The sequence below is a fragment of the Notamacropus eugenii genome, chromosome 6 (genome assembly GCF_028372415.1).
Source record: "Notamacropus eugenii isolate mMacEug1 chromosome 6, mMacEug1.pri_v2, whole genome shotgun sequence".
NCBI classification, from domain to species: domain Eukaryota; kingdom Metazoa; phylum Chordata; class Mammalia; order Diprotodontia; family Macropodidae; genus Notamacropus; species Notamacropus eugenii.
Window position 1 is genome coordinate 331,029,098 of NC_092877.1, and position 13,345 is coordinate 331,042,442.

Genomic DNA, 13,345 nt, shown 5'->3' on the forward strand with positions numbered 1-13,345 from the left:
CTTTATATTTCATGTATGATCAGATTAAAAAGAATATCAGAATCACTGAATGGTATGTTCCAAAGAAGCCTTAGAGAATCCAACCTCTAGCTTCACGGATGTGAAAAAAAAGTCTATATACACATACAAATGGAAACAAACACATACAATGATTATCTCCCAACGAACAATGAAAAGGCATATGGGAAGTATGATGACTCTAGTTTACTTCCAAATCATCCTGATTGGGAGGCAATAAGTCCTGTTAGGAGGCAAATAGAAGCCAATTAAATCAGTCCCTCTTCTCATTTGTTTTGTGAATCCTTTCAGTTACAAATGCAATCCAAGGTTCAAAGCCAATTGGTATAGGATTCTCTTCTCATTGATGGAGATCAATACCCCACACCTGAATGAGAGGGTGGAACAGAGAAAGAGCAAAAGAGGAGAGGGATCCAGGGATCTTCAGACTTTGAAAGATAAGATCTGAGATGCCAACCTTTCTTCAGATCAAAAGAAGGGAGAGAAAGACTTTGGGAAGAAGCTCACGAGCAGAACTTTGATCATGTTCTTATTTTCAGCTTGCTACACTAGAGATTTCAGGGAATGTCCCTTTGGGAAAGATCTGAAATTCTCTTACTTGGTTGAGCTGAGTTACCCTGCTTCCAAAGGGAGGGGATCATTCAATCTGTATTGTCTGGCATATATTCTCACAGGGCAGCCTAGGTGGTATAGTGGACAGAGTGCAGGACCTGGAGTCAGGAAGACCAAGTTGAAATCTGACCTCAGACACTTACTATCTGAGCAAGTCACTTAACCCTGTTTGCCTCAATTTCCTCATCTGTAAAATGAGATGGAGAAAGAAATGGCAAACCACTCCAGTATCCCTGCCAAAAAAAAACCAATAAAAGGAGTCACAAAGAGCTGGGCATGACTGAAACAACTAAACAACAACAAATATTCTCATAAGTAAACTCTTTGATTTCTGCTTTGCTATCAAGTTCAGTAAATGGGCATCTTTGCCATGTTATATATGCATTTGTTGTGGAACTGGTATTTGATGGCAAGGTGGACCAAGTCTTAGATATAAAATGTGGGTCCCTCCTTTCCTCATTAATGAATAGTTATTAGGAGTTTAACTTGAATCTTAAAATGTTATTCCCTTTACACTAACAAGATTTAAAGGAGCAAATAGATATAATTCTATCCCAATACTCCTGCTTTCTGAAGAAAGCAAAACAGCCACAGCCCCTAACATTTTGATTTCCTTCCCGGGCAGGTATTAAAGTCTCCCTTGAAAAAGGGTAAGGGAGAAGAGCCCAGAATTGTTTCTTATTTCTTCCCTGTGAGACACATGCAGTACCTCTACCTCATATAAATTTTATTTCCTCTTACATAAAGTTTCCCTTTCAATGTTCAAAAGAGATCTCAAGAAAATTAATGGAATTATTGTAGCACATCCATTTTCCGGATGTCAAGAGAAGGTGAGGAAGTTCCTTAGGTGGACGCCCTATGGCAAATGGACAAGAGTCACATGGGATGAGCAGGTATGGATGGGGTTGTGCTCTGCCTTGTTGGAGAAAACATCAGAATCAGCAGCATCACAGAACCATTTGAGTATTTGGATGGAGTATACATGTACAACTTTCCAGTGCAGTGGAGAATAGCTTTGGTGCTTCAAATGGCAGAGCAAAAATGACTAAGAGAAAATAGATACTCAAGAAGAAGAAGGAGACAGTAGAAAAGCAGTCCATTGCCCCTTGATGAATTTGAGTCACCTGACTCAGATGAACTACCCCTTTGAGTGCTGAAACAACTGCATATGCCAAACCATTGTCAGAGATATTGAAAGCTCATGAAAAACAGAAGTACCACAAGACTGGAAAAGGGCAAATGTCTTAATTTTCAAAAAAAGAGAAGAGAACAGAGTCTAGAAACAACAGATCTATGAGTAAGTTTGATTCTAATTCCTGGGAAAATTTTAGAACAGATCATTAAAAAGATAGTTGATGAACCTCTAGAAAGGGAAATGGTGATTACAAAAGGGCATTGTGGCTTCATCAAAAACAGGTCATTCCAGACTACACTTATTTCCTTTTAAGAAAAAACTGCTGAAACAAGAAGTGACTGAAGCTGGATTTGAACTTAGGTTTTCCTGAATCTAGGCCCAGTGCTCTTCCAAGGCTCTTAAGTAGAGGAGAGGTCCCACTTTTTCTGTTTGGCCCAGGAGAGGAGAGCTAAGAACAATGATTGGAAATTTTTAAGAAATAAATTAAGGCTCAGTATTAGGAAACATTTCCTAACAATTATAACTGTCCAAAAGTGGAATGAGCTGCCTCAAGAGATGGTAGATTCCCCATCCTTGGAAATCTTCAAAAAGAGGCCAGATGACCACTCTTCTGATGAAGTGAGCATTCCTTTATGTGTGATTTGGACTACATGGCTGCTAAAATCCTTCCAACTTTCAAATTCTGTGGTTCAGTAATAACTTAAATATAATACTCTTCATTTTTATAGACTTTTTTCAATTCTACATTATGAAAAATGAATCTCACCTGATTCTTTGGGGCTATGATATGCCATAAACAAGTGACTCCTGCAGGGTAGTCCCGATCTGGCCAGTTGGGTGTTTGAAATGAACCTGTAGGTCTTTGTAATCGTCCACCACAATATTGGTCCCCTATAATCATAAAAAATGTAGATCAGAACTAAATAAATTTCCAAGAATACACTATATAGATGAAGCAAAACAGATAGTCATTTAAATAACTAGGAACATCCTAACAGTGAGATCATAAAACTTAGGCAAAGGCTGTTGTGTCAGATTCACTAAATGTTTGCCATTCTTTATGAGCTTCTGGCAATGCTGGCATACATCATGCTATCTAATGGTTGTGATTAGCCCGATCACTCAAGTTCATCAAGAGAAGGCTGCCATTCAAAAACATTGGTTTGACACTCTTTGGCTAACTTTACTGGTTAAGTCCATCAAAATTGTCACATCCTTTTGTTCATGATTCACCAAGAGCCCGAGGAGGTCTACAGGACATATGGGGGCTAAACAGAAAAGAGTGATGTTAATTAGCAGGGCAAAGCAGGACCAAAGCAGAACTGTGCGCCATTCACTAACAGATGATATCATACGCTGAACAATTAAGAGAATTCTGATACACTTATTTATTTAAAATAGATGGGGCCATTTTTTCACTAATTCAATTTTTTAATGAAATGAATTGGCCAGATTTTCAAAAGGGCTTACTTTTTCTTTTTTTTTCAGAAGATGGAAGGAGAGAAAATAGATTTCTGTTCACTGAGAAAAAATTAAATAAATAACAAAGAAATGAAAGAAGCATTATTTTCTCTAGACAGGTAAGTGGTACAGTGGCTAATGCTCTCTGCCTGGAGTCAAGAAGACCTAAATTCAATTCTGGCCTCAGACATTTACTAGCCGTGTGACCCTGGGCAAGTCATGCACCTGCTGTCTCAGTTTCATCATCTGCAAAATGGGGATAATAATAGCACTTAACTTCCAGGGTTGTTTTGAGGATAAAATGAGACACTAATTGTAAATGGAGGGAGAGGCTGAAGACAGGGAGAGAATTTAAAAGTAAATTTTAAAAAATTAGGACAGATAAGTATAGTATGGTCTTACATAGATGCGTATGAATAGATATGTCTACATATGAGTATGATTATAGATATCTAAGTATATGTATGGGTAAGTGTATGTATATATCTGTGTATATATGTATATTTGTATGTGTATGTATGTATATGTGTATGTGTGTATATATATGTATGCATGTATGTGCATAGATAGATATCTGGGCTTAATTGTAGTCTTGGAGTGGGGGGAAGAAAAAAGAGAAAAAAACAAAGTAAAAAGTGTACAGCAGAGAACAAGAAAAAGCTTATGAGGAAGCAAAGAAAAGACGGACCGTCGGAACAAAATGTGTAATATTCATTATGTAGGCTTTCCTGAAACAGAAATTTATTGTTGTATATGTTGAATCTTCTCATATGTTCTGCTGTACATATGGCAATGTGTTTGTTTTTTCTTAAGTTTTAATATTGAAGTTTATGTTTCTTTTTCTTTTCTTTTCATGTATTCAGGTATAAAATAAAGTAATTAAAATTTAAAAAATTAAAAATAAATAAATAAACATAAAGGATGTTTAACACAAACGATCATTTGTTAATTTCCTCATTCCTGTCTTGGTCCCCAGACTTGAATATTTTGCTTTGCCAATAAATACTGTTCTTTACAAACCATTCTGTTAGTTCAAAACAAACTGTCTCAAACTATCAATTCTCTACACTTTGTTCCCACTCCCTAGTTCATTTTTCCCCCCAAAAGGATAATATCCAAGTCAGTTACGCTACAATTCTCTTCACGAACTGGACTCAATCGATTCCTCCCAAGGCTTCTGGAACCTCTTCATGGTGAGGAAGACCTGCTTGACTAGCAGTTTGCCATAGAGGCAAAGATGCAGGTCTATCAGAGGGCCAGCGTTGGTACTGCCCAAAAGACCAGGAAGCTGCTTCTCAGTTTCATTGGTGGAGAATACCTCTTTCATTTGGTTCTGCTGCAGAAAACATAGCAACAAAGCCGTTCCCAGCTGTGTTGGCATCTGAGATCATCTGCACCAGCATCTTGTTACTGTCGGACACAAGGGCCCCTGGCCTGAAAGTCCCACAGAAGCGACCGATGCGTTGCCCGTAGCTGTGGCCATTGTACACATCCACAAAGTCATAGCGACACAGATTATCACTTTCTAAGTCTAGGAACCGGAAGTGAAGAACCACAACTTTCCCTTCGGGGACCTGTGGAGAGAAGAGACTTGTTAAGGGTGTAAGCTTCCGAGAGAAGGAAAGGGTGAACACTGAATTAAGGAACAGCTTCTCCCAACTATAACCTGAAAGAGGAATTTTTGTGCCAGAAACGTACTCCTGATTGGGGAGCCAAAGATAACACAAGAACAGTCCCTGCATCCTTGGAACTTCCCTAGGGGAGACCAAAGGCGCTTGGATAAGTAAATGCAAAGTGAGGTGTTTGTGGTGGGAGGATCAGAAAAGGCCTTGGAAGCAGAAAGTTCTAAAGGAATTCCAAGGGATGTGAGTGAGAAGGGAGAGCATTCCAGGCATGGGAGTAGAAGGCAGCCTGTGCAAAAGCAAGGAGGTAGGAAATGAATGTGTGCATGGATTAAAAAGTAGGCCAGGTTGGCTGGAATATAGAATTCACAAAGGAGAAGGAAGCAGAATTGGTAACAGCTTTCTCATTGCTAAGAAAATCTAAGTGCTTCACTGACCAACATTTCCATGTTCTCTAAAGAACAAAATTCTTCCTCAAGGTTCTTCTAAATAAAGTAGGTGAAGGCACTTATTAATTGATGATTCATAGTTTGTAAAGTGAAGTTTTGATTAGGCTTCAGCACCCAAGTGCACCTGTTAGGATATCTTGTGAGAGGTTGGGTCAATTGCTTAACCAACTGGCTATTAAAGACTTTTCATCTCCACTCCATCCTAAATGAAATAAAAGGAAAATCCCAACATGCAACAATAGTTTCCATTTCCAAAACACAGGTGCCTTCACAGACCTTGTGAAGTAGGTGAAACAAGTGTTCTCTCCATTTTACAGATGAGAAAATGAAGGCCATAGTAGTGACTTCTAAAGCCACACGGCCAGTAAGGACAGGAGTCAGGACTCCAACCCAGGCTTTCTGACTTCAAAGCCAGGGCTATTTACACAACACCACATTGCCTCAGGTTGTGTCTCCAGATCACAAAACAAAAGGGGCATCTGGCAGTTATCAAGATAATTTGACCAAAGTGAGCTTTCAGATCAAAGCTAATCCATTTGGGGACCTGAATTATTCAGGTGAACTGTCCACAAGGCTCAAAATAACTCAGTGATAGCTGAAGTGACTCTTGACCGAGATGCAAAATTTCATTTCAGAAAGTAACACTTCCATAATCCTGCAATAATGAGACACAAAATACATTCCTTCTATGCCTTTCTCCATGTCCTTTTCCCTTTGATTTGTCATTCAAAAAATTCTGTTCTTTCCCCATGTGAAAAACTGATTATTAGCATTCAATATAATCTTTGATCAACAGAATTCTTTTTCAATCTGAGTTTATGCTGCCTTTTAAATTTCATTTTCAAATCAATTAAGAAAGGGGCTTTGGTCCGTTTTAAGTTGATTCATTTTTACTGACTAACCACCAGATGGGGTCCCCACTGGGTAGAGTAAAAACTTCTCACATTACAAATGCCTTTGGTTCAGGGTGTGAGGCACTCATGAAAGAAATCAGGCTTATCTTCTACCTGCAGACACAGGTCACAAAATTTTATGATCTATTAAATAATGAAATAAGTGAATTTGCCTTATTATCTTCTTTGTTAGGAAGATTCTTCTGAAGATACCTTTGACCATAAATAAATGTAGTGACTGAGGAAAAAAAATGTTATGTTGATAGGATTCTTTCATCTGCAAAGGAAATCCATCACAGACAATGTGGTTTATATGGAATATAAGAATTCATTATGACTTAGTCATTACACCTAACTCTTTCTCCAAGTCCTTTGTGTTGCTGCCCCTGCCTGGAATATAGTGTATTCCCTCCTCTCCCCAACGTTGTAGAATCCCTCTCTTTTTTCAAGATGCAGCTCAAGCAACATTTTGTCTAGAAAGCATTTTCTGATGCTTCCAATTGCCTAGTGCCCTCCTGCCCAAACCATTTTGTATTTATTTTGCATTTATTCCATACGTAGGGATGGACATGTTGACATCATGACTCCCCTGCTAGCATCTAAGCTTCCTGAGGGCAAGGATTGTCTTTGTATTCTCATCACCTGGAACATAGTAGGAGTTTAAAAACACTGGCTGATTGATTAATCTAAAATCTTTAGGAGAATGGTCTATGCATGCATTTATACATGTACCCTAGTGGAAAGTACGAGAATGGAAGGAGCAGACTTTCACAAGATAATTTTCTACTACACATCATATTTAAGATCCTGCTGTGTTTATTGTTTTTGCTTCATCAAAAAACATTTCAGAGTATGATGTAAAACTAAAAAGCATCAATAAAAGAAATACAGGATGTCCCAAAAGTCTTAGTGAAGCTTTAAGAGCATATTTATTTAAGCCTTCACTTATAGCTTAAATAAATATGCTCTTAAAGCTTAAAACTGAATTATTTAAGCTTTTATTTTTGGCTTAATCTATTAATGCTTAAAATTGCACTAAGAATTTGAGGTCACCCTGTGTATCTTTTATAGAACTTAAAAATATAAGTTTACATACCTCAATATTAGAAAAGATATTTAAGCACTTAACCATATTGAAATATTAAAATATATAATAAATACATTTAAGCTATAGCTCAAATTAACAAGCTTTTGAAGCTTAAAACTGAACTTAGACTTTTGGGACACCCTGTATATTAAAGCGCATGTGCGCACACACACACACACACACACATACACACCACACACACACACACACACACACACACACACACACACACACACACACACACACTTTGGCTCAGTAGAACAAAATGCAGCCTTAAAGGTTCTTCTTAAACAAGGGGTCTTTCATGTACATTTTAAGATCATCCATGAGAGATGCAAACATGGAGACAACTTTGTTCAATGATCTGTTGTGTAGCAACATTAAGTGAGGCATACAACTGTCATATATGCTCCCTACCCAGGTACTTTCAGTTCTGCTGATGGGGTGAAGCTGGGGAGGGAGCTAGCATCATGGAAGATGTCCTGCACAGATCCAAACTGTTAGGCTTCTCGGTGCTTCCCTAGACAATCTACCTCTAAAACAGAAACCTGGAGGCAAGCTCAATGATTCAGATGTAACATATGCTTTGAAGCTACTCTCTCAGTATCCACTTGAGTCCCCAGAGAGTAATTATTATGTCCCCTCAGGATTCTCAATTAGCCTTGATAAGCTATGGGTGGTGGTGGCTTTCTAATGTCATAGCTCATGAGCCCCCACTGGTGTGCTCTCCCCTGTGATTATTACGTGATAACAATGTCAGCCAGACTCAATTAGCATTTTGTAAGGGTTATTAAAGAATGTGGTCTTGTATATACCTTATAGTAAATGGTATATAGGTACATATAGTATATATCGTATAGTATATAAAAATAATTGATTCAAAACATATATCCAAAAGTCACTAGCACATACAGATTCCATGAGGACAAGGGCTCAAGTTTAGTGAGTGTATGTGGCAATGGAACAACTCACAGCTCCTGGTTGCTGGAAATCTCTTTCTCCCCTTTGGGAGGCACTCATGAACTTCTCTTATTTACAGTTTGAGCTTTTTTTTTTTTTTAAAGGTCTATATTAATCTCAACAAGGTTATTTTCTTGCTGTGTCCTCTTTTGAACTAATTTTCTGAATTTTGGTTTACTTAGTTATAGTCACTGTGAATATTATTGCTTGGGGTCTGTTTTCTTCACTCTGAATCACTTCATGAATTCCTCTATTTCCATGTACATTTCAGAGTCATCATTTCTTACAGCAATAATATATCAATATGATCACATACCACATTCTGTTTATCTCTTCTCCAATTTTTGAACATGGTTATTTCCTGGGTTTTTTTGCTATTATGGATAATACTGCTGGGGATATTTTTGTAGAGACAAGATATCTACCCCTGTTAATAATATCCTTAGAGTATCTTCCTACTTGTGGGATCACTGGGTTAAAGGGTATAAACAATTTTGCAGTTCTTGGAGCGTAATGTCATTTTGTTTTTTGAAAAAAAGATACCAATTTTCTGCCCAGTAGTACAAATATAAGCCCAAATTGTGATCAGCACAGGAAAAGGTAAACCATGGCATGGGGGAAAGAGTAATGAATTGAGAGTCAGAGGACCTGGATTCAGAACCCACTTCTGCCACTTAACTCTCTGACTTTGGGCAAGTTACTTAACCTCTCGGAGTTCCGACTCCTCATCAGTATGAGGAGGGGTTTGGGTTGGATGACCTCTGAGGTCCTACAGAATCTACTTCTATGATGATCAATCAAACAACAAACATTTATTAAATGCCTTCCATATGTCAGACATTGGGTATACATAGAAAAAAATAAAAGTCCCTGCTCTCAACGACCTTACATTCCTTTGAACAAATTAGACCATATATATACAAATATACAGTTTCACACATATTTTGTTCAGTTGTTTCAGTCATTTCCAACTCTCTGTGACCCCATTTGGGGTTTTCTTGGCAAAAATATTGGAGTGGTCTGCCATTTCCTTCTCCAGCTTATTTTATAGATGAAGAAACTGAGGTAAAAGGGGTAAAATTACTTGTCAATAAGGCTGGATTTCAGGCCCAGTGCTCTATCCACTGCACCACCTGGCTACCACACACACACACACACACACACACACACACACACATTCTTAGGCACTGCAAATGGACAATGGCTTTATTACAGAGTTGAATAGGAAGAATTTAGATTAGGTCAAATTAGGGAAATTACACATTCTTCAATGATTCCAGGCTGCTCACTGAGGAAAAATCCTTTTTTTTTTTCTTTCAGTGACTCCTCTGTATGACTATGAATTATAGAAAATTAAGAAAAATTACAGAAGACCCTAAGAGCAATGAACCTACAGAGAATACATTGACTGAATCACCTTACCTATGTGTTTGTGCATGTTCAAGAAGTACCTTAAAAGCCCTCATCAAGGACATTTATGATGGAAAAAGAAAGTAGGCCAATTGCATAGCAATACTGAGAGATTCAAAGAAGAGTTATGTGAAAATAACTCTCCTTGCTTCTTTGCAGAGGTGGGGGCCGGTGGTCAGGGAACATTACAACGCTACGTATAAATCATTTCTTTTTGATATGTTGGTTAGTTTTGCTATGCTTCTTAAAAAATTCCTTTTAAAAATGTATTATTATAAAGAATGGTTCTGTGGGAGTGGGGAAGGGGAAGAATATAGCTGAAAATATAGACAATATAAAACAAATGTTATCAATAAAATATGTTTTTAAAAAGAATGAGAGATAACAAGCAGACAGCTTGAATTACACTGATATTCAGAAATATTAGAAGCAGAGGAAGGTTTCCAGGGCATTGGACAAATCCTCTATAGAGGATTTATGGAAAAGCATGGACATTAATTTCATAGAATGAGAAGGGGTGGATGGATTGTCGTCAGCACCACTGAAGGAGATAACCACATCTATGAAGTCATGAATTAAAGTATAAATTGTAAGCATTAAGGGTCAGCTAATGCTATTAGCAAAAGCTGTTTTAACAGAGAGGTCATGCTTAGATTTGCCCTTCCTTCTGGGCGATCCAGAGAATGCACAGATATTACTTGCCTGGCTCTAATCCAACACATGGAACTCTGGGGAGCCTGTTTCCAGCCATTTGTGAATGAGGGTCATTATATTGTCTGATGATGAAATATTGTCTAATTAGCTGAGGGGATGGAATAATTGATGATTCAGGGGTTGCTGCATTAGAACCGAATTGCTCTACAAAAGGGGCAGCCCACCCTTAAATTACTCTAATTCCACAAGGGCTTTGAGGGATGAGGACTATTTTGAGCTGTCTCCTGATGGGAGAATACCTGCTCTGTCTCCCACTGGGCAGTGAGCACATGGCTATTTCTGTCTCCTTCTGTTCATCTTTTCCTGATATTAGGCCAGTGAATGTTCTGAGATGGGAGTGCCTCACCAGCGACCTGGTGAGTTCATTACATCCTGAAGTCTGTGGGCAGTTGGAGCTGAATGGTAAAAGGAGCAGCGTCCACTCGAAGTAATAGTATTTGGTGGCAGTAAGAGTGAGCTCATCAGGAAGAGAGTGTAGTGGGAATGCTACTAGCAACTGCTGTGGAGGTGTTAGGCCAATAACACCAGCACGCAGGAGGACTGCTAACACAGATTTTTAATCTGCTTTTCTAAAGAAAGACCGCTTCAAAGGGGTTAGTAATCTTACTTTAATTAAACAATGAGAAAGATATATGAATAAAGAGAAGTGAGTATCCAAGAAAGAATCCAATAGACAGGGCTTCAACTGTCCAAACAGAGTAATAGATACATAAACAACAGGGAGCATCAGCATCTTAGCTCACAAAGTCATGGGAGGGAGCCCTTAACAACAGCTACCCAGAGTCTCATCTGCCTAAATCACAAAGAAACATTCTTCCCATGAGTGAGCCCCAAAGTAAAATACCAGCCTCCCAGTATGTATAGTTTTCAACTAATAGGCTCAGAGCCAGAAGGCATCACAACCCATGTGACTCAGTGCCAAAAGGTATGAAAGCCTACGTGACTCAGCACTGAATGTGTCACAGCTATGAACTGGGCTGGAGTTCAAAGCAGCAAAACATCCATAATTTAAATACCTGTATGCTTTAGATCTGGGAACACAGCCCTTGTTCCAAGGGAAAAAGGGAACACATGCGGTCACATATGCCTATTAACGGAGAGGTAAGATCTTATATTCCCTTAACCCTTCAGAGAGACATAGGGAAGCCTCACTGAGGACAAACATGGACAAATGTAGATGCAGAAAGGCAGCCACTTGAGGAAGGAAGAAGCTAAAAGGAGGTGGCTCTTGGATCAGATAAGAATGTCTGTGATGGATTCAAAAAAGGACTGCCAAACTATAAAGCACCACGAGCTGGGAGTGATTCTTGTCATACATATATTTTCACAAGTGTCTCACTAACATTGTACTCTAAGTTTGTGGCGACCTTCCTCATGGACCCTGTGTATATTTGTGAGAGAGTTTGCTTCACACTTTTAGGTTGGCTTTTTTTAAACCAACTGTTCTTATTACACCAAGAAGAAATATTTTTATTTTGTTTTGTTATTATATCAGGAGTGTTGTATTCCAACTGTTTTTATCATAACACCTTCATAAATACTTTTGCTTTAAAAAAAAGTTAATAAAAGCTACTGCCTGATAATCAATGGGAAACATACTGGTGGGGGCTTGTGATCAACAGTACCAGAACAGGATTACCTCGAACCCTGAAAGAGTAGTAGTGGCCACCCACTGGGGACATGGCCTGCCAATGGGAACTCAAGTAGGGGAAATGGCCCCCAAGGAGATGCTGTACTCTAACAGCAGTTATCACCAGGCCATGGATCCTCTGCAGGGAATTAGACTGAACTCACTAGCTTTTTTTCCACAAACCATTCCACAAGTATTAGACAACGATATCTCTTAATTTCCAATGAGTTGTACTTCGTTTAAAAAGAGATAAAAAGGGTTCTCTGTGGCTAAGTCATTATTTACCCAAGAGAAAAGAAATATTTTCTGAAAATAATTGATTTTATACTTGTAACATTGTAATGCTAATATTTGTTGTAGAAACACAGTATTATTTGGAAATTATGCAATCCTGAACGTTTTCGATCAGTATTTACTAGAGGATTTATTATGCTTCAGTAGAGAAACAATTCTCTGTTTGTGTTTTTTTCATATTAACAACCAAATCTGTATTTGTGCCAAAGCCTGAGGCTAAAACCTCGTCCTCAACTCACCCTGTGGTGATTGGGCTAAGTTGTTGTCACATGTAAATGTGCCAAATTACTCGATGCTGGGATTCATGCCAGGAGAAGTAAACGACTACTTTCTAAGCCCACACTCTGAATTTTTTAAGTTCATGGGATCATGTGGGTATAATGCAAATGTGATTTGTCCAGCTTACTTTCTTTTGAGGAGTGTTTTCCTGTGGGAATGGCAAACCTTAAGGCCCCTTTGATGATACTTGCAGCTTGAGGAGTTAAATATATCATTTTCCCAACTGAATGGAATCACAGAATCTCAGAGTTGGAAGGGGCGTGGAGACTCTAACACCTTAAATATTTGAAAAGTGCTTTAAGTATGTTATCTCATTTGAGATTACCTTGCAGGGTAGGTGCTATTATTATTCTTACTTCACAGAAAAGAAAACTGAGGTTGAGAGAGTTGAAGGAAGTTGCCCATGGTCATACAGCTAAATAAGTATACAAAGAAGGATTTGAACTCAGGTCTTCTTGATTCCAGTTCCATTGCACTTAGCTACAGGAATTTCCCTCTACAACACTTGTTCTAAGTGTCTTCTAACCTTTATATGAAGCCTTCTGGTGAAGAGAGGGAAGACCCTCTGCTCCTGGCTCATTTCCCTTTTGGGTTGCTCTCAATGGTTAGGAAACTTTTTCCTACTTTCTTCCTCTCAGTTGTTCAGTTGTATCTGACACTTCATGATCGCATTTGGAATTTTCTTGGTGAAGATACTGGAGTGGTTTGCCATTTCCTTCTCCAGTTCATTTTACAGATGAGGAAACTGAGGCAAACAGGGTTAAGTGACTTGCCCAGAGTC

The 13,345-nt window shown here is 38.5% G+C and overlaps 1 protein-coding gene across 1 annotated transcript in view; it reads right to left on the reverse strand.

Moving 5' to 3' along the window:
* PCOLCE2 (procollagen C-endopeptidase enhancer 2) overlaps nt 1–13,345 on the reverse strand; it is an 82,976-nt gene that overhangs the window by 31,014 nt on the left and 38,617 nt on the right. Inside the window, exons 3-4 of the mRNA XM_072618210.1 lie at nt 4,545–4,800; nt 2,532–2,656 (exon numbers count right to left, since the gene is read on the reverse strand). Of these exons, the coding sequence (XP_072474311.1) occupies nt 2,532–2,656; nt 4,545–4,800 (381 nt within the window). The remainder of the gene's footprint in view (nt 1–2,531; nt 2,657–4,544; nt 4,801–13,345) is intronic.